Source organism: Crocodylus siamensis, chromosome 9 (assembly GCF_052110815.1).
Source record: "Crocodylus siamensis isolate JL-2025a chromosome 9, ASM5211081v1, whole genome shotgun sequence".
Classification (NCBI taxonomy): Eukaryota; Metazoa; Chordata; order Crocodylia; family Crocodylidae; genus Crocodylus; species Crocodylus siamensis.
Window position 1 is genome coordinate 33,788,350 of NC_143403.1, and position 27,967 is coordinate 33,816,316.

General features: G+C 44.4%; 2 protein-coding genes across 11 annotated transcripts in view; one reads left to right on the forward strand and one right to left on the reverse strand.

Annotated features, from left to right (window-relative positions):
- NECAB2 (N-terminal EF-hand calcium binding protein 2) overlaps positions 1-27,967 on the reverse strand; it is a 403,696-nt gene that overhangs the window by 21,553 nt on the left and 354,176 nt on the right. For 3 of the 10 annotated variants that reach the window (XR_016444201.1, XR_016444200.1, XR_016444199.1), the window contains exons 13-14: positions 27,876-27,931; positions 5,125-5,256 (exon numbers count right to left, since the gene is read on the reverse strand). Coding sequence is in view for 6 of the 10 variants with exons in the window: in XM_090062952.1 (XP_089919078.1) it covers positions 27,903-27,931 (29 nt within the window). In the remaining 4 variants the exon portion in view is untranslated. Of the gene's footprint in view, positions 1-5,112; positions 5,257-5,668; positions 6,227-17,604; positions 17,910-26,758; positions 27,932-27,967 lie in introns of those variants that run through there. The other 7 variants (XM_090062956.1, XM_090062954.1, XM_090062950.1 and 4 more) reach the window with 5 other exon arrangements.
- Positions 422-26,621, forward strand: SLC38A8 (solute carrier family 38 member 8). Its single transcript, XM_090062949.1, has 10 exons — positions 422-3,811; positions 14,578-14,776; positions 15,752-15,905; positions 17,400-17,504; positions 17,786-17,843; positions 19,129-19,243; positions 19,842-19,989; positions 21,104-21,303; positions 23,475-23,526; positions 26,019-26,621. Exons 1-10 carry the CDS (start codon positions 3,623-3,625, stop codon positions 26,119-26,121), a joined length of 1,323 nt encoding a protein of 440 aa, XP_089919075.1. The 5' UTR covers positions 422-3,622; the 3' UTR covers positions 26,122-26,621.

Here is a 27,967-nt window from a genome sequence, read left to right on the forward strand (position 1 = left end):
AATTAAAAGGTCCAAATCTATTCGAAGCTTTCTGAATCGATTCAGAGAGCGTTGGAGCTTCAGGCAGTCCCCGTTAGCTGCAGCAGGGAGCTGGACCCGGACTCCATGCTGCTAAGTAGGGGGCAGGGGGGGACACCACAGCAGGGCTCCTGCCAGGCCCCATCCCCTGCCTGCTCCCCCCAGCCTCCCTGAGCACCCCCTGCCCACTCTCCCAGCCCCCCTAGCTCCCGGTTCTTTAAAAAAGAGCCCCCACTCACTGGCTGCTGCTAGGTGGGAGGGCCAGCAATCCCCGTGGCCCCCCAAGCCCCATGCCACATGGGTGGGCTTTACCCTGAGCCCACTGGCTCTCCCAGCCAGGCCTCACCCCCCCATAGCTGCCCTGCCTGGCCCAGCTCCCAGCTTTAAAAAAAAGAGCCCCCACACCACTACTGCAGTGGCCTTGGGGCTTCTGGGGGCTTGTGGCAGTCACAGGGCAGTGGAGTGGAGTGCAGTGCAGTGGGGATGGCCTTCTTCCCGTCCCCCCCCACCTAGCAGCAGCCAGTGTGCCCAGGGCTTTTTTCTTTTTTAAAAGAGGGCCAGGACCTGGGGACCAGGGGGCTTGTGGCAGAGTTTCCCTCCCCCCCAGCATGGAGTAGTGGGGGGCAGTGAAGATCACCCTCCTACCTGGCAGCAGCCAGTGGAAGTGGGGTTTTTTTTGTTTTTTTTTTTGTTTGTCATTTAAGAGAGCCAGAGCTGGGCAGGGAATGGGGAGATTCAGTTGGTTTGGCTGTGGCTGAATCTCCGAATCAGATTTAGCTGAGTTGATTCAGGACAGTGATTCAAATTGCTGCCCCCTGAATCGGCAGAATCCTAATCCAACGCAAATATAGCCACGAGGCCTGTGTGAAGTGGCTAGGAGTGCTGCTTCTCTCACAGACCCCTGTTATCTCATTGTTTCCTAGTACTTCCCTGTCTGTGTTCTTTGGTTGTCTCTTTTCTTGTGGTTTAGGCTTGGACATGCAACACGTTTCCATTCATATAATTAGTCTTTAAACTGGTATACAATACAAAGTGGACAGCCAACACAAACACCCACATTGATGGGTCATTAGACTGCCATGTAAAAGTACCCCATGGAAAACCAGAAAAAATACATTAGCATAAGAACTGTGGCTGCTTATAGACATGCTCGTTCCCATTCTAATTAGACCACACCAGAGCAGACTCAATTAATTGCCTCATTGTCACCCCCATGCATTTCAAAATGGCTATGAGGGCACTTTATCTAAACTTTGCCAAATAAGCTTTAGATAATGTCATCCCATGGCCATTTTGAAATACATGGGGATTTAATACATGCGACAGTGAACCGTTTTAATTACAGTGGCTGTCCAGGATCTGCTGCAATTAAAACACCCCTACACCTGAGCACATGTAAAGGCAACTGCAGTTACCCCAGGGCAGTGGGTTCCAGTGTACAATATTACATGCTTCTTCACCAAGTGGTGAGGTGCTGCAAATTTTTAGCCTGGGAAAGCTACTGGCTCCCAACTTAACTTGCATTGGTATAAAGGTGTTCTGTGTCAACATCCTTAGCTTGTAAATTTTTGAGATGGGGACCAGCTTTGATTTACATTTTCACTAGAGATGCACCTATACATTGGTCCCATAATGGATTAGTACCAATAGTGGGATAGTACTAATAGTATCGGAAAGAACCTTTTTTTTGCCTGATGTGGCTGATAATGCAGGTGATAAATATCCTGTGTATGCATGCAGCCACAGCATGCATGTCGCCAGGAGCACAGCTCAGTGGCTTGGAGAGCAGCGTTGGCTGATAAGTCTGTTGTGTGGGAAGGGTAGAGGGAGGGAAAAATCATGGGGGGGGGGCAGATTGAGGCCCTTGTGGCAAGGGAGCAAGTGGGGCATGGGCAGGCGCTGCTCAGCTGGGGAGGGGCAGGCATGGGACAGAGCCATGAGTGGCTTGTCCAGAGGGCGTGGAGGCAGCTCCTGCTGCTTCCCTACCCTGGGAGGCACAGGGGGCAAGTGCCCCTGAATCTGCATGGGGTAGGGTAGGGCAGGCTGCCACTGCTAGCTGGGCTGGGCTCTTCCCAGTGGAGGTGTTGGTCTGGGAAGGCACTGGGGTCTTCCTGGTGGGGCTGGGATAGGCTGCACTCAGGGGGTTATGGGGGAGCTAGAGTGAATTTTGGGGTGGTTGCAGCTCCCCACCCCTGTAGCCCCCTCTCAGTACTGTTGCCACCCATCCTGAGCACAGCCCAGCCCAGCCCCCCTACTTGGAGGAGCTCAGTGTTGCCCCAGCCAACCTTTGCCCCATGCGCAGATCTGGAGGCACATGCCACCCATACCCTCCTGGGGTGCATGCAGGGTTGGAGCTCCCCCCCCTTGGGCAAGCCACTTGCAGTTCCATCCCATGCTCCAGTCCCCTCCTTCCTTCACCATAGGGGCTTTCGTCTGCCCCCCACCCCAGATCCTTCCTTCTCCCACACCTGAATTACCAGCCTGACACTGGTTTCCAAGCTGCCTGGTTCCATACTGGAATCGGATCAGTATTGTCCAATATAGCTCCTTAAAAATCAGCTATTGGTATTGACCCAAAATCTCTATTGGTGCACCTCTAGTTTTCACAGTGTGTAGCACTGTGCAGTCCTTCCCCTTCCTTGCTTGTGTTGTACAACAGTGTGTGGGTCTCCATGGAAACTCATGTTTGCCTTGCCATGTGTCTGATCATTTCAACAATGGGCACAGCAATAGGTAAGAGCAAATGTGATGGGAAAGAAGTTGAGGAGCAAGGTTTAGAGTAGGAAGTTCACCAGGTTACTTAGTTACTGCAAAGCACATCAGTGGCTCAGTGCTTTGAAGCAATAGCAGAGGAAAGTCCAGTGCAAACAGTAAACTTCTACTAATAAATGTGATTCTGTCACTTCAGGTATAGATAAGTATCCAGTGAAGGTCTCAATTCAGCAAAACATAAGTGCATATTTGAGCACATGCTTCAAACACTTTGCTGAACTGAGGTCAATAAGAACTGATCTAAATCCTACTGAAATCATTAATGGGTCTCTCTCTTGATCTGTAAGTTGGGGTAGGTCCCTCTTGTCTGCAGGTATCTAGCTTGCATTATACAGCAGACCTAAGTTGTTTCTATTTAATGATGCCCTGACCCTGGAGAGAGCCCTAGAGCTCACTTTTCTGTTCTGTTTTGAAAACACCTCTTTGCTACAAAATCTTATGCAACTTTGCCACTTGTTTCACTGCTATTTCAACTGCTCCACAGACATGCTAATTGAATTAGCAGCTACTGAGACATGACTGAACACAGCTTGTTTTGCTTAATTGGCTCAAATTCTCCCAACCCTTGATTGGTTGAGAAGCTGTTTTTTTCCTCCCATCTGGGAGCTGTGGTGAGGGAGAGTGTGGAGGGCTCTACCCCTTTTAACTTTTGTTCTCCAAAAGGGCGGGGGGAAGGGAATAAACTCTTTAACCTAAGACGTCTTTGGAACCTGGCCCTAGGACAATGAGCAGACCTGCCTTCCTGAGAAATTGTTACTGCAGATAGAGTGGTCAGTTCAGTAAGGTCTGCCCACTCTGGGGCCATTAAACCCGCCCTCCTTTCCTTCCAGAGATGGAGAAGCTAGTTAGAGAGAGAATCAGCTTGTTAGCCGAGCACCCTGTGGAGAGGGGTAACCCACATTTATCCTCAGCTGGGGCTGTCTTCATCATGCTGAAATCAGCTCTGGGAGCAGGACTTCTCAATTTCCCGTGGGCTTTCAATAAGGCTGGAGGGATCACAACAGCTGTGCTTGTGGAGCTGGTAAGTGGCACGGGCCCTTACTCTGTACTCATTGGCTACCAGCTTGGGGAATATTCTGCTTTAGTGGCTAGAATGGCTTCCATAGCTTAACCTGGCCTTAGTGATAATAATTGCCTTTCTGCATCTTCCCTTCTCCCTCCTGAGAAGGAAGATGCAGAAAGCCTTTTCACCCATAAAATCCAAATCCTGTGCATCTGTAGCTACCTCCTCTCCCTCCTTGAGTCCAGCCAGAGCTGCAAACCTTACACCTGTCTGCACAGAAAACAGCTATGTTGTCTTGCAGCATCTGACAGAGACTCTGATTGTGACTGGAATATATTCAGCTGCTTCCATAATGTAGATATACCCTTTTGGAAGTTCAGGAGGTGCTCTGGGCTCAATAATTAAGTGTACACTGGACTCAGCCTGCCCTATCAAATAAGTGGTTTACCACTGATTTTAGTTACAGCGGATGATCCTGTTTTGAAGTAGCCTGTTCAGAATCAGTCTTTATATGGTGCGTCTCTCTTCTTTAGTACCCTCTGTCCTTCAGTAGCTACGGTGCTAGCTTGGGACTCCAAAGGCCAATGTTCAGGTTTTTGCTTCAAGATTCCTGTAGCAAGTCACTCATACTCAGATCCACAGCAGGATTTGAGTGCCTATTCTACTTATCACCGTGGAGCTGTGGCTGTAAGACCTGTGATCAAGCTGTTAGGCATCCACCTTTTTGTCAGCAGTTTCCCCAGATACCAAAGACTTTGCGCCTCTGCATGCCCACAGCTGCTACACTTTGGAAAGTGTGTGCAGCTCATTGATGATCTCAAACCTGTAACCAAACAGGATCCCCAAACGAGCGTTCTTCACCACAACCACTCCCCCCAGGGGGTTGGTCCACCAAGCATACGTACCATTAAGAGCTCAATGCAGAGCCGCCTCTCATTAAAAAGTAAACGTGGAGCTTCATTTTTCAGCTAGGTTTCAGTGGTTAGAGAAATCACCTGGACACTGGAGATTATGTTCAGCACCCTGCTTTGTCTGAGGGGATTCTAAGCCATGTCTCCCACCTCTGAGTGCTTTGACCACTAGGTTATCAGTTAGATTGTACCCTGCCTGTGATAGTAGTGCCACAGTAGAAGGAGAAATGCAAGATTAATGGTGCCAGAGAAACTGCACCACATGGCGTACAGTGTTAGTCCAGGTGCCTGGCTTATCCTGGTAGGATCCTTCCATTTTGGAAAGAAGAAATAATCATCTGATTTTTGCACTCCCTCCTCCAGCCCCCCCCCCCGCCAAGTTTGAGAAACCATTACAAATGCACTCACATTCTTCCCTACCTTCATAAGCCTTGCATGAGTACAGAAGGAAAAGGTTGGGTTCTAGTGTCTTCACTGTGATCCCTTGTTCTCTTCTGTTCTTTAGCTAATTGACTGTTGTCAAAGGTGGAAGCTTCTCCAGCCATGTTGTAACTGAAATGCAATAGCAAACACTATGTGAGCCTATTCCTACCTGTGTGGGTTAGCTATGTTGAATGCACCTGCAACAATGAACGCCTCGGAAGACAGCATGGAACAATGGACCCCCAGCAAGCTTAGATGCGAGAGATGTATTGAGACAGAACTTTAGGTGCCTGGGGACCCTTAACATTAAGAATGAGATGTCTCTGCAGGTTAGGCACTTCCAGGATGACATAACAGCTGAGTTTTGCTTTCAGAAGCACAGTTTTACAAGGTCGTTTGGCTCCAGCTGTACAATTCCCTTTCTCTCCCTGCCTGATCCAAGGTCCAAGGATCAGGTCTTAATTCATATTTCCTAGAACGTGCTTCATATTTTCTCACTATATTAAACTTTGTAACTTGTATTCACAATCTTTGTATGTCCCCCTCTTGGTAATCAGTTGAAGAACTCCTGAGAAATGTCTAAGACTTTATGTAATAATTGGATCCTTTTATTTTCCAATAGCATGCAGGTTAAATCTATGGAAAGAAGTGAAAGGTACAGAATACGAGTGGGGTAGGAATACAAACAAAAGCCTTTCCTCAACACCAGATGTACATTAAATAGTAATTTAATAAATCATTTATAAGTAATAATAAATTAGTTCAAGTTAAACATGTACAATGCTTAATGATCTCTTCAGTGAACTCTATTGTTTTCATCTACTCTGGAAATATATAACTAGTTCAAAAACATAAGTTCTTCCCAGAGGAGATTTACTCTATTCTCAGTTGTTACAACAATATTTTAATATCGTTAAGTATATTTCTTAAAGAAAAAACAATGGATACCAAAAGGCAGAGGGTTTGTGTTTGTTTCTGAGAAACCTTCCTGATGCTATTATAGCATCACCCTAAAAGCATGTTCTGCATAAGCCGGTATATTTATTTCATTGCCGCTCTAATCTTCAGTACAAGAAATTAAAGGACTCTGGGTTCAATCCTGTAAAATAATAATGCATGTAATGATTACTGCTGTGTAAATCTGTTTTCCCTTAGTGGGACTAGATGAAATAGATAAGTGATAAAAATTTGGAGGACTCCATCTTAAGCAAAAGACTTACTGCCTTATAAAGCAGACAGGGCTTTTAGCATGAACAGCTAGCAAGATTTCCAGTGGCGCTGCCTAGTCCTTATTCTCACCTCTCAAGTGACACAACACAAATCCAAAATAGTGTGGCTGCTACCTCAGAAGTATTAAGTTAGTGCAGAGTTATTATTTCCCAACTTGCATCTATCATGATTACCAAGTTGTTCTATGCCATCCTGGTAGGTCTGCACTGTAGTCATTGCAGTTTGTGCAAGTTTACTTGAGTTAGCTTGTCCTAACCACACTAGCTCTGGTACTGCCAGCAGCAGACCCACAATAATAAGAAACTTAGTATGGCAGGGGTGGGTAAAATGCAGCCCGTGGGCTAGATCTGACCCACCAAGCACTTTCATCCAGCCCAAAGCGCCCACCAGCAGATTGTGCCCTGCCCAGCCCTTCCACCCATGAGGGTGGGAATGAGGTACCCATGTATACACACAGCTCAAACATACCCTACTGCCTTGCTCCCACCCTCACGGGCAGAAAGACTTGGTCAGCCAGCGCGCAGCTTCCATGCAGGGCTGCTGCTGCCACTGCTGCTGCCCCTGGGGACCTGCTTTGCTTCCCTGGTCTCCTGCTGGCTCTGGGCAGCAGGTAGGGAAGTGGCAGGGGTGTAGCTAAAGCTGGACAAGAGTGTGGACTATGGGGATGGTGGCAGTGTGGAGCCCACACCTAGGGAGGTGGTGGCAGTGCACAACTCGGCTGGGCAGGGTGTGGGTGTGAGGGAGGGTGAGCTGTGTGGGGACCCCCCCACATATTCCCCTCATGGCGCACAGCCCCAGCAAGTGATGGCAGAAGCAGCAGCAGGTAGGGTACTCAGCTCCAGCCAGTACTGCACAGCAGTGAGGTTTCACAACCTCTGCTGGGCTGCTCCCTGCCAGTCACATGCAGCCCCTGCACTTGCACAGCACAGGAGGGAAGCCTCAGGTCTGGAGCCAGCTGCCTTCACTGCCCACCAAGAGAAGGCACCTGGGTCTTCTCTTCCCTGCTGTGCAGCCCCAGCAGGGAAGGCAGCCAGGTCTAGTACCTGGGGCTTCTGTCTCATGCTGTGAGCACAGGGGCTGTGTGTTTCTGAAAGGGAGCACCAACAATAAAGACAGCCCAGCGGAGGTTGTGCCCATTGCTGTGATGTGCAGTGCTGCTGGAGCTGTGCCCCACCAGGCACCTGTGCCCTGAGCATCCCACCTGCTGCTGCTTCACCATGGGGGGGAGTGTGGGGAGGTCCCCATTCCTCACTCCCCACCCTCCCCCTCACATACCCACACCCTCTCCCCAAAACCTCCACATATATACAAGCCCCCAACATACCCTATGCCCCATACACAGCCACATCTGCTTACAATCCCCCCACACCCTACCCCACCATATGCCCACCCACACCCATATCCCACCATACACCCCCCACAATAAAAAAGAAAAACTAAGAATTTATTTTTGAGTTATTATGTAGTCACCTCTGTATACAGCATGCAAACAAATCATGACAAAAATATTTTTGTAATAAAATGTTATAGTAGTTTTAGTGTATGATTTGTTGGTTTTTTTCTGGTTCTAAGATGGCAACCCCCCTCCTCCAAAAAGAAGTATGTCTGAGTAATAAGAGGAGGGACTTCTGGTTGCAAAGGTTAGAGGTGGGACTTTCAGTCCCAAGATGGTGACCAGGGGGTGGGGCAACATCAAGGGGTGGGACTACCCATGCAGCCCTCAACAGCCCACTACAACTCATTAAGTAGCCCTCCACCTGAAATAAATTGCCTGCCCCAGAGTATGGACTAACTGCTTGAGCACATTCCCAAGTTCCTGAGCTCAGCAGTGCTACAGCTACAAGGTCAGCAGTGTTTGTGATAGCCTTATACACTTACCAGAACTGGATTTAAACTAAGATAGAAGGAAAAAAAAAAATCTTGCTAGTGATGGTATCCTACTGTTTTAATTTAGCAGTTATATCATCCCCAGTAGGAAGGGGATCTGTGCAGCAAATCAAGGGGTAGAAAATGGAGTGAAAAAAGAGCATAATTATAGGAAAGTCTCACTAGTGACTATCTAAATCAACTTAATGCACAAACTTCCTCCATATTAAAGAACTCTTAAATTGGTCTAATTCCTAAAAAATAATGTTCAGTGTGGAATAGTAGGGGGCGCTCCTGTATCAAGTCACCCACCTCACTGTGCCCGACCACCTTCCAGGCTCCAAGTGCCTCCCTGGGGGCGCCTCACGTCTGGCCAACCCCTTTCCTGGAGCACAACTACTAGCCTGGTGTTTCCACTGCCACCACCCAGGGCTGGGCTTGATTCTAGCTCTGTGCACCCTGGGAAACACAGGCCTAGTAGTCCTCAAGGGTACTTGATTCACTTCAAGAACTTGGGATACTTCCCTCAGTCAGAAGCACAAGTAGTGATCTCCCTTAGTCAGCCAAACCAAGGGGACCCCAAGGCATAATCTAGACCCACTCCCAATAAGTCTCCCACACTAGGTACAAAGGAGAACTTTATTGGTTACAAGGGGTAGGGTTGGAATAGAGTACAGGGTAGAGCAATGTCAGAGAAATCCCATATAGCAAGCTCCCATGGCTGGGTAGCCTTTGATCACACATCTGAGTTACTGCAAGCTATACATCTAGTTAGATCTCAGGTAGCTTACTCACAAGTATCATCCAGAGGCAGGTGAAGATTCCCTCTGGAGGCAGGCAGTTCCTTGATCATGAGTTTTGAGAGAGAGAGCAAGTTTCAGATGGTTCAACTCTTCTCTCTCTCTCTGAGCCTCCCCCCCGGCAAGTCCTTGACTTATATAGCCCTTGTGACCTCATTTACCTGGTCCAATGGAGGCCAGCACCTGTTGGCTGTCAGCCAACTGATTTGAAATACTAGTTGCTGGGCATACTGACAGTTCCTAGCTCCCCAGGGAGCAAGCCCCTCACCCAGGTAGGTGATACCAGTCACATAGGCAGAGGGAGCAGGTTTCCCCCTCCCTCAGGAATGTATCCAGCTCAGGTTACCTAAAGAGATAGGGTAAGGTGTGTCTCCTCTGCTGGGCCCATCCTAACCAAATTGTCACAGAGCAGAGTTTGGGGGGAGAAACAGAGGTGGCCTTCTGCCACATTGACATATACCAAATCTTTACAGAAATCACATTAAGTTCTTCCTTGCCACATCTTTTTTTTCAAACTGTGGAGAACTGTAAGAGACTGGAGAGCAAGGATCATAGGATGAAAGCTATTTCTAAGAAATGTACTGATTTAAAGTCTGACTCAAAAGGCTGATAGGGTGACAGACACTGAAAACAGTATGTACCTTCAGTTTGCTTTTACCTTTTTAAAACTAAAGACCAAGTGTATGAGGCTTCTATTAAATCTGCTAGATTTCAGCAGGCACATATGCCAGTCCTACAGCCACAAAACAATAAATTGCAATAAGTCGTGATTTCATTTCCATCCACTTGGACATGATCAATTTGCATATATAGAGTTTCTAGTGATAGATTTAATTGCATCCATCCTATCCTTTCCTGAGGGTTCTCATTACAGTTGAATTCATAAGGACAGTTAGATTGCTGGGGTAGTTAGTTGTAGGGTAGGCAGGTCTTGCATACTTGCAAGTCCTCCGGTGGAAGAATTTAAGTTACTTGTTCCAGTTACAGATAGAAAACTCTTGTCCACATCTCAGCTGCTTTTACTGTGAGATTTCTTGATTGGTAGAAAGTACCAATGAAGTAGCCACTGAGTGACTTCTAACACAGGATACTTCGCTGAGGGGTTGGCAAAAGAGGGAAACAAATTTTGGTGAAAAACATTTTAATATTAAAAAAAGGAATCTCAAGATACATTAATTTATGGTTTACAGGCTATTTCTGCCGTAAACAAGTATATGGACACAATGTGCATTTCCTACGCACCAGCTGTGCTAAGAGTTAATCTAAATAATCTTGATGAGCAGACCCCACAGTATTTTGGGGCTTTACAGAGATCTTTGGCTTAGGTAAAAGAAGTGTTGCTGCACAGCAAGTGGAGAAGGGGAAGCAGAGAAGAAAAATACACCCAGTTACCACCAGTTTGACTATAAAAGTTATTTATTGCTATGTATATGAAATTTATGATGGTACTAGTAATAATAGCCATGCAAGGAAAAACAAAAACAATTACAGTTCAGTTGGCTGGTTCAGTTGACTATTTGGGAGGAACCTAGCTCAAGATTAACTAATAAAATTCAGGTTCAGAAAGCTACGCCTAGAGAGAAAAAGAGAGAGAGAGAGAGAGGAAGAGCGAGAGCTGCGAACAGTTTCATGCCTGACTTTTAACTTGATGGAGCTGACCCAGTTTCATGCCTGACTTTTAACTTGATGGAGCTGACCATGGATGAAAACAGACCTTTTTTCATACATCTGGTCAATCACTCCATTAATCATTGGGAACCTGGGAAAGAACTGGCTGTCAGGTTGAGGAGACTGGACAGCTAGGCAGGCACTGTTCCTGCCTCCAGGTGCCTTGGGGTAGGACTCCCCTCAATTCAGTCATCTAGGCCTTGAAGCCTTCTGTCTTATAGTTTATCTCTGGGGGCATACTCTTAACAACAGAGGTCATTCATGGGAATCTAAGTCATCAGTGTCACTGGGGTAAAGGGCTTATAAGAAAGGCTTACTGCCTGGGCAAGTTCTGTCTCAAGGTGTTGCAGCTTTCTTGTGTGTGTCCTTTTGTTTCCTCCCCTCCCCATTTGATCAATAATATCCAGTGTATAATATGGGGACCTTAAATGTCACGATCAGTGTAGCTGAATGGAATGACTCTTCTATGTAAGAGATTTATTCATGTGACTTGCAAATCAAGCATACCTAAGCATCGTAGAATCTGTTACTTTTGCATGAATTGGGAATGAGATGCCATTTTAATGGAGTGTCTTGTCCTTCCTTCTAATATTATGTCTCCTAAAATGTGTAGCAGGATGCCTTAGGGCTTCATTAGCCTGTTTTGGCCAGACCATGTGACCATTCTCTCAGTCGCATGGAACCACATACTGCAATATTACTCAGGACATGCAAATACACCGGAATGTCTCATAAATGTGCATGTTGCCAGGACGGGGACCTCACTTTGATGCTGAGGAAAATCTTTCAAGAGATGCTCACCATCCACAACACAGGCTGAAGTACATGGGACTTGGGGCAACTCATCCAAAATGAAAGTCAGCTGAATACTGAAGTAGGGTTGGAGGGTTGCTGTAGCTGTGATGGTCCAGGAAATATGCAAGGAGCAAGAGTTTTTGGTGATATGTTTTATTAGACCAGCCATATAGCTTGACTAGCATCTCTCCTAACTATATTTAGGTGGTCCAATACAACATATTACCAAAAACTCCTTTGCCTCTCTCACATATCCTGTATGATCACAGCTACATTAGCATTTTAACCCTACAACAGCAAGGAGGGTATTGAAAATTGCTACCTACATACATGAGTTGAGGTACTTTGTGCCCACAAGGTTAAGATCTCTCCCAATTATACAATTCAATGTCACCAAAAAAAACCCTTGCTTGTTCAAAATTGAGACACTGACCATAATTACCCATATACAATTGAGTAATTAATTAGGGGCCTTTTTTGGGTTTGAGTAACTTTAATATGAAAGCATAATTGAAAATAAAGGAAGCTTCAAATCTGTTTCTTTTATAATTTGCTTGTTAAGTTTAATTTAATTCAATTTTATTGCTAACTTTTGTATTAAGAGATTTCTTCTCAAGGAATAGTTCAGGTATTAGAAAGTGGGTTCATTTCCTTCCTCTTTAAAGAAGCCTTTCTCTCAAAATGTCATTTTTTTGCAAGGTGTAATCTTTCAGATATGCTAGTCTGCTGAGGTTGTCCTGTCTGCCTTTATCTGTGGTGGTGCTGTGTGGGCCTAGTATGGTGGGGAGAGGAAGAGGGGAGGAGAGCTGCAGACTTTGGAATTTCTGTATCGTCCTAGAAATCCTTCAGAAGCATTTAATTTGATTTTTGGCTCTTACTTATTGAATATGACTTCCAGTGTATTGCTGTGTGTTTTATATAATAGTGATTTGAGTATAGGCATTTGGGGTGGGTGTACTCCTTTCCTCAGCATACTTTTGCCCATTTGCTTCTAGGTTACACCATCCATCCTCATAGACACTAACATCTCCTGGATCACAAAAGTTAATGCGCCTTTTAAAAACTTCTGTTATTAATCAAGATTAATAGAGGCCACAGAATGCAATGGGAGTTTTGCCATTAACTTCAGTTGGACCAAAGACTGATCGCTTCTGGATTAAATTAGAGAATTATATTTTTCTTTCTCTTTTATGTATTTGGCAGTAATTTCAGCATATAATCAGTTTTATTCTTTCCCCTTTAGAGTCAATCGGTTTCTCATCCGGTTGGAATAAAGGTAGCAAAGAGGAGAAAACATTTCTAAAAAAGGATTGTAACTCCCTTCAAAATGTCAAGGGGAGCTGGGTAACTGTCAGACTTGAAATTACTTCTGATTCTTTTTCTGTTTTTGCTGACTACGTTCCAGATGGCCTGCTCCTTTAACTGTGATAGCAGTCAGGCACTCTGATGGAAGCAGTGATATTTCTTATTGTTGACTAGCCAAACCTCTGGTAGTTTATCAGTGGAGAAATGTGAGTCTGAAAAGGAGAGAGTATAACAATCCTAGGTGGTTCACATCACAAGCAGAAAGTGAAGCTATGTTGCAGAATAAGAATTCTCCAAGGATTCTTGATAAGTTGGTAGCTGCTTTTAAATCTGAAACCTGCTCAAGCTAAATCCGTATGTCTTCTGCCAAGAGTTTATTGGGGAACAGCATAAACAGTGACAGTTTATTGGGGGCAGCTGCAGTCTCTTAAAGAATACACAGTGTCTGCTCAACTGATGGATGAGACCTGCTTGGTAGAACAGCAGCACAAGTGCAAAGTAATGATCAGAAGAGTCCAAAAACTGGGATCTGCTAATATATAGGGATGAAAGAAGATCTTTGCCTAATGTTATCTTTCTCCAAACCACAGTTTCTTGTCTGCATCCATATAGGGGGAACAGTCTCCCTGCTAGGTCTTCTCTTTCCCATTTCAACATCCCTAATGTATTTCATATGTGACTGATTCAGAGTAGTAGCAACATGTTTATGCCCTGTTGTTTCTAAATGGCTGTTACTGTTGTAACAGGGAGTGCCATCTTACCAGAAATATTTCCCTTACCACATGCTGCTATAAATAGGTGCCAATTGTATTAGCATCTGTGGAGTAAGATGCCTTTTATATACAAATACAAAGAGGTAGTTGGCCATCGTTAGTCTGAAATTAGGCAGAAACCAGGTCTGGGTGGCATTTTATAGATGAACTTAGGGGTGTGAAATGTAAGGTCCGTGGGCTGGATCTGGTCCATGAAGCTCTTAGAAGGGCCAGGAATTCAGGGGTGGGACAAGGACAGGGACTGCTGCCAAAATCTGGGGTACAGAGCCCTCCTGGGGACCAATGTCAGCTGTGGGGAGTGAATAACAGCTGTGTTAACCCCTGTGGCTCTCTGACATGTTTACTTCACCACCCCTGCTGCTTTCCCTGCTGCCCACAAGAAGTCCTGTTATCTATATCCAGCCCTCAAGGAGCCCTGAGGTTCAGATCTAGTCAGGGGAGCTGGGTGAGTTTGACACTCCTGGATTAACTTGTTCAGAGAAAAATGAGCTTTCATAGTTTTCAGCCTGCTTCATCAGATGTTATGAATGGACTTGCAGAGAGCAGGGGTATTAAATAGAAAGGAATATGGTCATTCAACTACAAAAGAGAGGGAAAGAGGGAGGAAATGATGAAAGAGATGAAAGTGAGTTGAAGTGATTTCAAGTGAAAGGCCAAACCACAGATTGACAGCCTTCGTCAGTGATTGCCACAAAATACTACCCCCAGGCCCAACTCCTTTCCTCTGTAATCTTTAAAGAGGGTTGTAATGATAGCTGGTGAATACCAGTAATTTAGTTCTGAAGCTGTGACATCTTTGAGGTTTATTTGCCATCCTGCCAGTGGTGCTATCTGTTTTCTGTTTGTTCTCCATGATGGTGTGCATGCATACTACAGACACTATGTTTCCATAACTAAGCTGCCACTCTCAGGATTTCTTTAGGAAAGACTTTCACAACATGATATGGGTGTCTAGAAGGACCTGAGATGATCGTACCTCACTGCACTTTACTATGTCTTCTGTCTCTGCGCAGGGATCATTAATATTCCTAATCAGTGGCCTAGTAATCCTGGGATATGCCTCCTCCATTAGCACCCAGTCGACATACCAGGGTGTTGTCAGAGAGATCTGTGGATCGGCCATTGGGAAACTCTGTGAAATATGCTTCATTTTAAACCTCTTCATGATCTCCGTAGCCTTTCTCAGAGTTGTGGGTGATCAGCTGGAGAAATGTAAGTCTCTGTCTCTGCATAGAGCATGAATTCTGGAAATAAGGCCCTTCGTTCCCTTGACCAGAAGCTTAGATCCATTCAAGCAGACATGTTCATCCAATTTCATGCCAATAAAACCATTATACATACAGCAGCCTTTGCCACTCATACTCTGTGTTGATGTGAAATATTCCACAGCAATGGAAGTGATTTCCAGTAAAGGTACTGGCTTTAAATTTTTGGGTGACCATCCTGAGACACTATAAAGGGGGCCAGATCTTTGGAGTGAACTGAAGAGCCTGTCCTCTGAACAACTGGTAATCTCCAGGCATCTCTGGAGCACCTAACATTATTTGACACTTTAGTGAAATTAGACCAGTTGTGCCCAAGCTTTTGGCTCCATAAGTCAAATAAGTGGTGCAGGGCTGGTCCACAGGCTGGATGCCCTGCATGCTAGGATTGGGCCCTAGAAGTCTGGTGCCATCCCATTCTAGCTCCTACACCAGGATTGGGCCCTGGCCTGCCAGCACCACCTGTGCCTGGCCCCGTTGTGCTTAGATCAGGCACCCAATCCAGCTTGCTGGGCTGGGGGCTCCCCACAGGCTGGAAATTTCATAGCCTGCCACTAAATCTCCGGACCTGTGGGGAGCCCTGTGTGCTAGATGACATGGTGCTGCAGGCTGGATTTGGCCTGTAGGCTAGGAGTTTAACACCATTAAACCATTAACTCTAGCAACACAGAGATAACATTTAAGGGTTGCAAAATGTTTGTGGCCTGTTCCCTGTAGAGTTGGTGAAAGGAACCCATGAAAAGGCCATCTTCTCTGCCAATACTTCCCAGACCTGGGATTCTTTGGTGCTGGTGAGATCTACAACCTCTTCTCACTATTACTAGGGCCATCTTTGCTTCTGCTCATTAGCATGCAACTGATGCTGAAATGCTGTGCCTCAAGGAATGTTCTACCCCTTGACCACCTCTTCCATTGTTCTTCCCAGTATGTGACTCCTACCTGAACGAGACACTGAGTGAAGGAGGGCCACCTACCCAGCATTGGTATATGGATCATCGCTTCACCCTGACTACTCTTTGTGTCCTGGTTATCTTTCCTCTGTCTGTTCCTAGAGAGATTGGCTTCCAGAAGTACTCAAGGTAGACGTGGGTGAAAATAACACATCTAGCCTCCCAAGACTATACACTGTGACCAAATGCACTCAGAAATCAATCCTGCAGAAGATGGTTGAGGGAATAGTGCTGGGCCACTAGCTGGGCTGCAGGGAATGGGAGCTGCTGGCTGGTATACAGCAAGAGCCACTGCACTGTACTGTGAGCTAGGAAGCAGTAAGTGGACACATTCAGGTTCACTTCATGTTACTAGTGGACCCCTATCACTGCCTCTGGTCTTCTTAAAGTACTCCAGTGAGCCTCTGCTTCTGGCTGGCAGTGAGAAGAACTGAGATCTAGAATAGGCAGCCTTTGCATTCATTCAGACTCGACCTGATATCATAAGTCCACCCTTCTGGCCATTTGAGACTCCTCTTCGCCAGTCCTCAGTTCATTGCAAGTGCAATAGCCTCAGCTTTAACTGCAGAAACACTTCTGCATCTGCATAGTGAACCAGGATGGAGTGGTTAATATTTTTGGACAGTTTTGGCAGCCTGCAGTATTGATCAGAGTCCCAAATGTGTACAGACGTGACCTGTCATTGGGCTAGGATTCTGGGAATTTGGCTTGCTCCACTGGAAAAATTCAGGTCAGTCTTTACCGCACATCAGAAAGTTTCTATCTACCAAGTGATAGTAGGGCTAAATGAAAGAGGATGTTCGCTAAACACCCTGTCCTAGCTGTTGATAAATGAGCAATGTGAAACATGAACCAGGGACAGCAGACATCATTGTAACATGTTCAGATGGTCAGGGAGTATCATTTATTTTTGAAGCAATGCTGTTTTGGCCACTGGATTCTATTGGCCATTCTGTAATGTCATTCAGAACCCCGGAACAATCTTGAAAGAATGCTTAAATCAGTGTCCTGGTCAAGCTGTAGCATGGGCAATGGTCCTGGCTGCAGTTTCAGACTGAGTTATTAACCTGTCACTTTTGCTTCCCCAAAATTCCCGAGTAGTGCCGTTTGTGCAGTCCCTCAGTTGTTCCACCCCAGAGAAGGCCGCAGTTCAGTAGCATATGCAGTCACACCTGTTATTACTTCCCAGCTTTACAGAGATTATATTAAGTATAAATAAGTACTATATATAAGTTCTAAAAAGTATGTGGCTTAGGGCTTGACTGCTCTTCTTTATGATGATGTGATTTGGGAGCAAAATCAGTGGAGTATAAAATGGAATGAGAGAAAATTGGGCCCAGTGCCCTGTTGGAAGTTACGTCCTTTGTGTCTGCGACAAAGGTTTTTCTCTTTATGCAGAAACTGGTCTGGGTTTGGGGTGCTGCCTGCTTGTCAGATTTGCCAAGCACAATATTTTTCTTGTGCCCTTAGGCAGCCAGTTTGCCAGGGTTACTAATCTCTAGTATATTTCTTGATCTTCTTGGTATGTATGCCAGTTGGACCTTACTGTATGCCAAGAAGCCTCATCAACTCTTCACTCTGCACAATAAGTTCAATAATCTGATCTCCAGTTCTTTGTTTTAGTGTCCTCGGTACCTTGGCAGCGTGCTATCTGACCCTGGTGATTGTATTAAAATACTACTTGCGACCAGAGCATATTATCATGCACGAAAACCATTATGCCTCAAGGTAAGGATTGGTGCAGCCATTTATCACTGCTGCAGGAATCTGTTTGTGTATCCTTGACTGGGCAACTACATCCAGAAGGCTAATAGCTTGAGCTTGAGCAATTAAGATGCTAACACAATCCATGGGCTGTGACTTGTGGGCCTTTTTTATGCAATTCATATAAGTCCCATCTTGTATTATTCATCTTTTGCTTAAATTCTGAGTGTTTCTTTCTGGTCCCACTGAGATATTTTTTTCCTGAACTGCTCACCTGGGTATGTCTTCCTTTCTTAATTTTGCAGGGCTTCTTCCTGGGCTTCCATGTTCAGTGTCATCCCAACCATCTGCTTTGGATTTCAGGTAACATCCCCTTGGATTCAACTGGTCTGCTGTATAGAACAATGTCCAAGCCTAGGGAAGAGCCTCCTGGGACAGAATTGAAGAAAGCAGAGACTGTCCTGCTGTTCCCCAGACATTGCATCCCTGCCTCCACAGAAATTGCTAGCTGTTAGGATGGGAATCTGGGGGGAGGAACTGATTGTTCCATTGAAGTCGATTGCAAATCTCATGTTGACTTCAGCAGGGCAAGGAAGTCACCTTGGGAGTGAGTGTAGTGCAAATATTGTAGAATCAAATCAAAGCCTGGAAAAGCTGTCAAAAAGTCATCTATGTAGCCTTTTGCACAAAGCAAAATCACACCGTCTAAATCCTCCCAGACAAGTGTTGGTTTAAATCAGTGTTTTTTAACTTGTGGTCCATAGACTATGTCTAAGGGGTCTACGAGAGATGACTATGATCAATCAAAAGTACATGAATGCCCACACTTACAGTTCAAAGAGCTCTGTACCTCCACTCAAAATGTTCAAAGGGGTCTGCAAATAACAAACGGTTGAAAACCACTGGTCTAAATATATAGTCGAGACAAGAGCATAAAACTTCAGCTGTGTTTTTCATTAATCACTCTGGTTGAGAGTGGGGAAGGCTTGGATTTTTCCCCAGTCACTCCCAGTGATGGACATCTTATCTATAAACAGGACTTTTAAATAAGGCCACTATGCACTCATTGTACACATCCTATTGCATTGTACTCATCCTATTGCACATGCATGTGCCCCCAGTGAGAATTATGACCTGCGTTCTGGAGTCAGAGCCAGTGGATTTCAGATACAAAGCAAAGCTTATACTGCTCCTGTTAGGTCCTGGACTCAGTTCACTCTCCCTGGGGGTAATGGGGCAACACATGGTGTGTGTCTTCCACACCCCTGATCTCTGGCCCTGAAACGAGGGTGGTACTGAATCAAGTAGCCCCATCCAGAGGCAAAAAACATCTTCCTTCTTGCCTTGGGTGAAGATGAAGCAATCCTTGGCCCTTTGGTGACTGGGGAAAATCATTTTGAGGCAAGTGACCTATACATATTGAAGGAACAGCCCCCCCCCCCCCCAACATGTAGTGGGTGATATGCCACTCACTGGAGCAAGTGTGCATGGAGTGGCTATGGAAAGCCACAGGGGAAGGTTTGAGTGCAAGAAAGGTGGTGCAGAGGAAATGTAGGCATAATAACCTGCATCTGTGTGTTGTGATCTACAACATTGAATCTTCACTCCACCTTCTTACAAGGGGATTATACTCTCCTGTGTATTTCAGTGCCATGAAGCCTGTGTTGCCATCTACAGCAGCATGTACAACAAGAAACTCTCCCACTGGATTGTGGTGTCTGTACTCTCCATGATCATCTGTTTGCTCATTTATTCCCTTACAGGTAGCCCTTCCCTATCATATTATTTCATCCTCCCACCCTGGTCTCTTCACCCTCTCTCCCCATATCCCCGGTGTCTTGTCCCACTGTCTTAGCTCCCCCCAGTTCCTGGCTCCTCATTATCTCTCTTGGCCTCCCCCCTCACTCCCTATTTCTGTTCCAGTCTTCCTCCAACTCCCTTTCCAATATCAGCCTCAGGCCTCCTCCCTCAAGGTTCCTTATCCTTGTCTGCTATTCACAACATCCACATCTGGCTCTTGTCCCCTTTGCATTTGAACTGGACAACTCTGTCCTTTGTGTTACTTGGATATCAGGTGGTGGTGGGGAGCAGGGGTGAAGCAGGGAAAGTACTAGTCCCAGAAGAGACTGGCTCTCTGCTCTCAGTTCCAGCACCCAGCTTCAGCCTGGTCTGCAGCAGCAGTTTTTTCACTCTAAATGTTATGAAGAGGTCTTGGGCAGCCTTAGCACTAATCCATGCTGTGCCTATAATAAAGAACTGTAATTTTACCTGGTGGCTATTTCTTCCTTCAGTCTCCTCACCAAAATGTTTGGGGGGTCATATGTCAACGCCTTGCTATGCTCTTTGGCCTCTATTTTGTAGGACTGTATGGCTACTTGACATTTGGTGGTGATGTTGCTGCTGATATTCTGATGTCCTACCCAGGAAATGATGTGGTTGTCATCATTGCTCGCCTACTCTTTGGTGTCTCCATCATTACCATCTACCCCATCGTTGTCCTCTTGGGAAGGTAATGGGAAGAGTGAAGATGTATGTGTATGGTGAGTGACGTGCATGAAAGACTGCAGGACTGATATCCAGGAACAAGCTTATGCCCTCTGTGTCAGAATGGTATCTCTGGAATTTAGATTTCAGGGAGAGCACCTAGCTTGGGAGGAAGCCTTACTAATGGCCCTGCCCACCCCCACTCCTCAGTTTTGTCCCCATACCTTCTGAGAGAGAGGCAACAAAAGTTCCTAACCTTTGGTTAAAATTTAGATGAATCTGATTGAATGTTGTCTATCAATGAATACCCTTTCAGACTTCTGAAGCAAGAAAGCTAGCAAACTCCGCAGAAACATTAGAGAAGTGATAATGCACCCATGCAAGACAGGGAGGATTTCCCAGAAATGACTGCTAGGCAGAGATACGTTATGACACTTGTGCTAACTGACCTGGTTCAACAACTTTTGGGAAGGGTTGGAAAGCATTGTTGTAGGATGCAGCAGGAAGAGGATGTCTCAAGGTGACATATCAAAAGGTTCAGAGAAGAGAATGAGAAAGCAGGTAGAGAATGAGAAAGCAGTAGCATCTTCTAAACCAAGGTGAGCCTAACTCCTGGGACCCTGGTCTCAGGTGGAACATCTAGATGCTACTGAAATATATATACTGGGGTGTCTCTGGCTGTCATGCAGGGGGGTGAGAATTTCTTTCCTTAAGGGCAAATGTGGCCATAAAACAGCAAATGTGGCCACAAAATGTGCCATACCCCATTTGCCCCTGGGAGAGCCTGTTGCACTGCAGAAAGTAGATGCTCTCCTTCTGTAGGCTGTGTAACTTTGGAAGAAGGGGGAGGGTAGTGAAGGACCTGTCGACAGAATGTTTTTTTCATGAGCATCTTCCCTGTGGCAGTGCAGTTCAGCTCTGTGTTGTCCTCTATTGCTGGCATTGCCTAACTATCACAATCCAGCCCACAATATTCTATGCCTAAATTATGTACTTACTGGGATACAGAACAGTCAGTATCTTAAGTATGTAACTGTAAAGAACTGATTGTGTATGCTGTTAGTTTTGGAGCAAGGCAGTCAGAGTCTGGTGAAGAGGGGGAAGCAGAGTTACAAATAAGATGGCTTTGTCTGCATTAGGTCTGTCCTACGGGATGTCTGCCTGAACTCCAAGTGCAGCTACATGGTGATCATGGAACCTTATGAGAGATGGACGAGGATCATGCTGACTAGCACATGGATCATAGTCACGCTCATTATTGCTTTGTTTGTCCCTGACATTAGTGAAGTCATCAGTATTATTGGTGGCATCAGTGCATTCTTCATCTTCATCTTCCCAGGCATGTACATTGTCATCCGTGTGTGTGTGTGTGTGTGTGTGTGTGTGTGTGTGTGTGTGTGTGTGTGTCTAATTAAAAAAAACAAAAAAGACTGGGGAACATTTAATGATTTAGCTGCTATTGATCACTAAGGCTGTTCAACTTGCTTCACATGTTTGGCATGTCTGGGAGGAAAATGCTTTCTAAATCAATTCAGTCTGAAAACCAGGGTTATGCAAAAGACTCCACTGAGTTACCCTCTGATTAGGGGGCCCTGGAAACTCCAGGTAAGTCTGAAAAATTACTACTAGTCACTCCTCCATTTGCCACTTAAAAAACCAACTTTCATCTGTTCTCTTCTGAGCAAGTGGTTTTTTTTTTTAATGTAGTTTACAGCAGAGGTGTCCATCTCATGGCCTCCAGGCTGCAGCTAGCTTGTGAGGGGTTAGTGTTCCTGCTGTGCTAGGGTCAGGGGTCCCTGGGGCAAGACAGCATGGTGAGAGGGGAATCTGGTGAGTGTGTTGCCCATATGATGGCAAGAGGGAGGTTCACACTGCCTATGCAAAGCTGTGAAGGGAGGGCTTGTGCTATCCATACAGTGGGGAGGCTATACCAGCCATGCACAGTGAGGCTCTTGGGGAGCCATGGCCATGGTTTATACAGCTTTGTGTGGACCTCTAGGTTGAAGAGCTGTAGAATCCCTCAACTCCTGAAAGCAGACTTCAGAGAAGCAACTGCTGTATGCAAACAGCAGTCTGGCTATTTTGGTACCATATAAACACCCTTTAATTGTGTTAAGTGACTTGTCTCCATTCCAGGCATAAACCCTGATTCTCAGTGTCCTGTATCCTGTGTAAGCATTTCCACTCCTGCAAACTAGGTGTAATGCACTAACAAGTTAGAAACTGGGGCTTGTATATTTTTGGCTGTGTAACTGCTCATTCATCAGCAAAGGTATTCTTTTTTGTCTGTTTACTGCCTTCTTCAATTATCTTCCCATTTAACAAATGTCTTATAGGTTCCTTCATTAATCTTGTGATAAGTATGGATACCCGGAAGCCTATTTAGTTTGATTTCAATCTGCCTTGTGCTGGGTGTTTTTATGTAAATTCCCTTCGTGGAATCACTTGCTAAAGAATATCCTTGGCCTCTAGAGTAAAACTTTGCACAGGCTTGTAGCTTCTGATGGTAGCTCTGGTCCTGAATTTACAATGTAGCAGTTAAGATTTGCAAGTCTCTCATATTAGCTGTAAATAACTGATGAACAATTTCAGTGTTCACCATGCTTAGTGAAAAACTGCATTACTGGAGGAATCTTCATCTCAATGTATGTAAGGTGATAAAATTAAGGAGGAAAGTTTAGTCAAATTGCCCATGTATCAAGACAAGAATTCTTGTGAGTAATCTTTTATTGGACCAGCTACATCATGGGTATAGGCAAGTCTTCTTCTTCTTTCCAATACAAACTTAATTCTTTGATAGTATATGCAGAATGTTCTTCCAAGTTTTTGAGATGCTGTGATCCTAACGGGACCTACCTACTAGCTACACACCTTTTTCCCCCTTGTGGTTGATACATAGAGGTAGCTATGAAGTTTTAATGGATGCATCTGACCATTTGAAATGTATTGTTTTTTCATGTCACATTAAAAAACATTACATTCTCTACAGTCAAAGTATAGAGTACTTCATTTCCCTCTCTACGTGCATTTTTAATGTACTACTTCATTTTTCACGCCTCTAGCATTTCTCTCCTCATACAAATTATATGCTCATTTTTTCCAAGTAAAATGTAGCTGACATAACTCAGATTCCATGTATCCACTTAACTGCTAGGAGTTGTATAACAGTTTAAAGTAACAAATTACAAGTGAGCTTTCATACTCCAAAGAAGAAGTTATGAAAACTAAATGATAAAAAATCTTACCAAATGTCTTTAAATGGGGAGAAGGGGGAATGTTTAATTATGGCTCTAATAATTAAATGCATCAGACACAGGGATGATTTTTATCCATGCATGTTCTAGTAGTGTTGATTGGTGATGCACAATTGAATTAATATGCAATTAATTAAGTCCATGGTTCCTTCCTAACACTGCTTTCTCAGTGTTTACTGAGAGGAATATTTGGGAATGAATGTAGGTGTCATAATGAGAGTTTCATTTTAGAACCACTGACCTTTTTTGATTGCAGGGCTGTGTCTAGTTTGTGCAATGGAAAGTGAACCCATTGAACCACGGAAAAAGTAAGTTTATATTTACTATGATAAAGGACGTAGCTAGTGATTGTGTAGAAAGATGAACCTACTACACTACACACAACCCAGTGACCCAGGGCAATGGGTATAAAGTGTGATAACTGATGAGGTCCTTCCATTCCTATCTTTCTCTCTTGGCAATAAAAAGCCAGAAGGACACATGTATAGAAGTAACATTTCCCAATTTAGGAAAATTAGCATATTTTATGAGGCGGGGAAACAGAGAGTCTAGTTTTATTCTATAAAGCTGTGTAAACTGCAAAAGAGGGGGAGTGGTTAGACAGTTTTTAATGATGAAAATTAAATTTTGAAAGATTTTCCCAAATAATCCTAGGTGAGCTACTAGAAGTGACTGATTTGACCAGTTTGGACAAAGGAACACAGCAGGTTCTGCTTCTCTTAAAAGCTGCCTTTCCAAGTTGTGATTTCTGCTTAAATTGAGACCGTTTGCACCTTGTTTGGTATTTGGGGGGTGTGGCCAGTCAATCAAGCCACACCATGGTGGTTCTATTCCCTGAAAAACTGAAGCGCAGGCCCTGGGGACATGTTGGCTCTTAACATTTCTCTGCAAATATCTGTGAATTAGAAAAAGCCCCATGGAATATTAAAATAAAATAAAAAGGTTCCTGAGTACAATCAGAGCACGTGTGTTTTGTGAGAGGAGGCTGGGGTAGGCACAGCTACAGAGACAGTTTAGGTTTGTGAATGCTGATGACTGCAGCCTAAGTGCTGGAGGAGCATGGGGCTTAAGACCCTGGTGAATCTTAGGCACTCCAGAATGGGAACCACACATCCAGGTTCTTTTGATCTAACCCTAAATTTGCTGCAGCAGGCAGTTTTCATAGCAAAGTACACAACCTTTTATCTTGCGATGCTTTACTTGAAAACTGCTGTTGCCTGATTAGAACTTGCTTTTTGTGTGGAATCATTGCTTTGGAGGGTTGGGTTCTTTATCCACTAAATGCTTCTCCCCAGGTATTTTTTCTACCAGCACTCATGCTGCTCCACTTCTTGGTTGGTATCCATGCTTCTAGTCAAAGGAAATTGGTTGTAGTCTCCCACCTGAGTTCCTTGCAATAATATCCAAAATTATTGTGATCTACCCACAATGTTTCAGTGCTGGGCTTTGGGGACTGGGCTAGGGAAGGAGAGGGAGGAATGTTTCTGAAACACAATTTGGCTTAAACATATACTGAAGAGAAATCAACTCCAATTCACCCATTCACAAAAACTAGCATGACAGCCCTAAGGGAATTAAGCCCTAAGGGAATTAAGTAGGGCATAGAAGTAGAGTGTTCACTTTCCCTACATAGGTAAAAAACCACCCTTTTAAAAGGAGGGTTAAGTACATCACTGTAAGCCAGAGGGTTAAGGACAGAATCAGATTTCTCTCATAGCAAGTCTTTCAAAATAGTTTTTGCATTTCAGTAATGCTCAGGTTGACATTGACAGCCTTGCCCACCTGAAGAGAGTTGTCAGACTATTGCTCCCCTTATCCTGAAATGGGTGAACATCTCACTCACCTGCTAGGTTTGTGAACACATATGCAGACAGTAACTTGAAGAGCGTCCTCTGCTTTTTTTTTACCCCAGCATCCAACTCCTCTCATTAATTATGCAGTGATGTAGTGGAAACGATTAAAATGTTAAATGCAGGCAAGATTTTTATTTTTACTTCCATCAGAGAGATGGACCTTGTCATTACATGACCTGGGACTTAGTAGGTTCTTTCTATAGTTGCTAGGACTCAGTTGTGCCACTGACACCACTGGGTGAGTGTAACATGAACACAGGAGGAAAGATCTTGTCCTGCCCCTAACCTCTGTTTCATTCTTGAAACCAAATGCCAGAAAGCAACTAGTTTCCTTCATCTGAGTACTACAGCATTTAAGATGTGTGGCCTGTGACAAAAATCTTGGAAGTCTACATGCCTCAAAAAACCCAGCTGGAGAATAAAGACAATGACTTTGTGGGAGAGAGATTGATTTATTTAAGATTTGGATGCTCATTTGTTCATAGCTAAAAAACCTAACAGTTTGCTTTCATCCTTGAGAAAGAGATTCATATTTTATTTGCTGAGGAGGACAGAAGTTTATGGCTGTCTGCTACATCCACTGCTGCCACCCCTGTACTACCAGTTCTCCATAGGCGAGTCCAGCTGTTCTGAGCAGGACACTTGACTGACAGGGTATCTTTGGGCAGCACCCCTCCTTCTCAGTGAAATAAGTTATAACATGTGAAGGCTGATTTGGTTTTTGTGCAGCAATTATATAATTCACAGTGAAGACTGCAGTAAGGTATCAGGAGTCATTTTATATAGAGAGATTTTTTTCCAAGCACACAGGATCTCAAAGAATGTAAGGCATTTTTTCAGACTTAGGCAATGTCTAAAGGGAAAGTTGTATTTAGGATTATGCAAGGGACTTGTTTCCCAGAGTAGCTTGCCATGGAATAAATTCTGTATTCTGTTTATTTTTTTAGGTCCTGTTTAATTGTCTGGGGGGTCATCTCTGTCTTCTGTGGAGCTTTCATCTTTGGCCAAAGCACAACTATTGCCATCATGGAGTTGTCCTATAAACTCTAGGTGCTTTTAGCAAGGATACTCGCAACTTGATCTCCTATAGTCTGGTCCACTGTGACCAGCTTGGTGCTATTTGTAAAGAATAACACCCCTCCATAGAGGACAGTTTGGAGCATCATTTCCAAATGACTGACAGGAGTGTATCAGCCTTCCTTTGTAATTTAATAAATCGTTTTTAGCTTTTAACAAAATAAAGACTGATTTTACACAATGTGTCACTTTTTCTTGCCTGGTAGGTCCTAGAGGTCTATATGGTAAGCGACAGACCTCTTCATTCACTACAGCGTGTGCCTGATAAATTTTGTACCAAATGTACATATGCCACACCATTATCACCTCATAGAAAATGATTCTATGCCGTAAGAAGGCAACAGTTTACCGGAAAGTCATGAATATCCCAGCTGTCATCAAATTATTTTAATGCAAATATTTTTCTTCCAGGACTTTCTTACCATTTCCCTCCTAAGGAGCAGGAAGATAGAATAAACCACTGCAGCTTCCCAATGAGATTTTATTTGGTATCTCTAGTACTTAACTGTACATATTCTAATATTAAATTACTTATATGTTGCTTAATACTGACACCCTGTAGTGTGCTATGCTTTCAGAGCCAGGTACATTTGCTGACATACATAGAGAATAATATCAAACGTCATAGTCAAAAGTGAAGAAATAAGCAAGCCTGCATCTCAGAGTTGGTTCCCCTGCAGTAGTTCCCATTAAAAACAAATAAAAATGCACTAAACTTAGTAAAGGAACAGATTGCTACTTTCTACAGCAAGAAGGCATCTATTGTACATCAAGGCTTAGTTAGCATGCATTGGCTTTAAAGTGAAGGAAACTTCAGTCTGACAGGAATTGGAGAGGAGGAGGAAAAACAGTTTTCATTTTCCTCCTGATTACACAGGACAAAACCAATGATTAAATTAAAAATCTAAAAATGGTGCATCAATTCTAAGGCAGAGTGGCTCTCCTTCTCAAGTTAGGCCTGTTCCACTAGGCAGCTCTGAGCTGCTGATACCTCACAGCTGGATTTATTTCATAAGTAAATGGCAAAGCTGAGTTCTAGAGAAAGGGTACAGATTGCGTTGCAAAATGTATTCTTACAAGCCTACTAGATGAAAAAACTAACATCTATCTGGAACAAAACTTTCTGAGTAGAAGTGGCTTCTTCTGGCCTCATCACAGGAAGGGCTGGCCAGACTGAATCATACTGTTCGGCCCATGCTCCAGTGTCCTCCCTATCTATTTTCTGTAGTGCCATAAAACCTACTGTTTTTTTGAATTCTATGGAAATTGCAGCACTTCTGAAAATTAGGCCATTGGTGCTGAACAGTCAGTTCTGAGAGTCAGGCTTTGGCCACGTGTTCACTTATTTAATTATTCCCACCTTACTGAGAATAATAAAGAAGTTTTGCCTAGTATCACAGAGCCTAGAAGAGACCCCATAGCTCTGTGGTTTCTCAAACAGCAACAGGGCTCTAGTGATGAGGAGGCAGCCAACAAACTCCACTCCGCCCTCTTTCAGAGATGGTCTCTGGGGAACTGTAAGGGTTTTTTTGTTTTGGTTTGTTTTCCTTCACTTCAAACAGCAAGCAAATACATTTCTGACATTCCTGGTTAGAAGTGTATTCAAAAGACAATACTTGTAACAAAGTCATTAGAAAAGACAGGAGTTTAGTCCTCTGTAAAGGAAGAGAAAATTCAGAAGACCGAAAAAGACAAGAAGGTGAGAGTCTGAAAGTTGCACTGTTCACCTTTCTGTGTCCTCTCCAGGAATGCAGTTAGTCTCTGTTCAGAGTGCACCAGGCCGCTGTGAGAAGAACACAGAGTCAACTCAAGTGCTCAA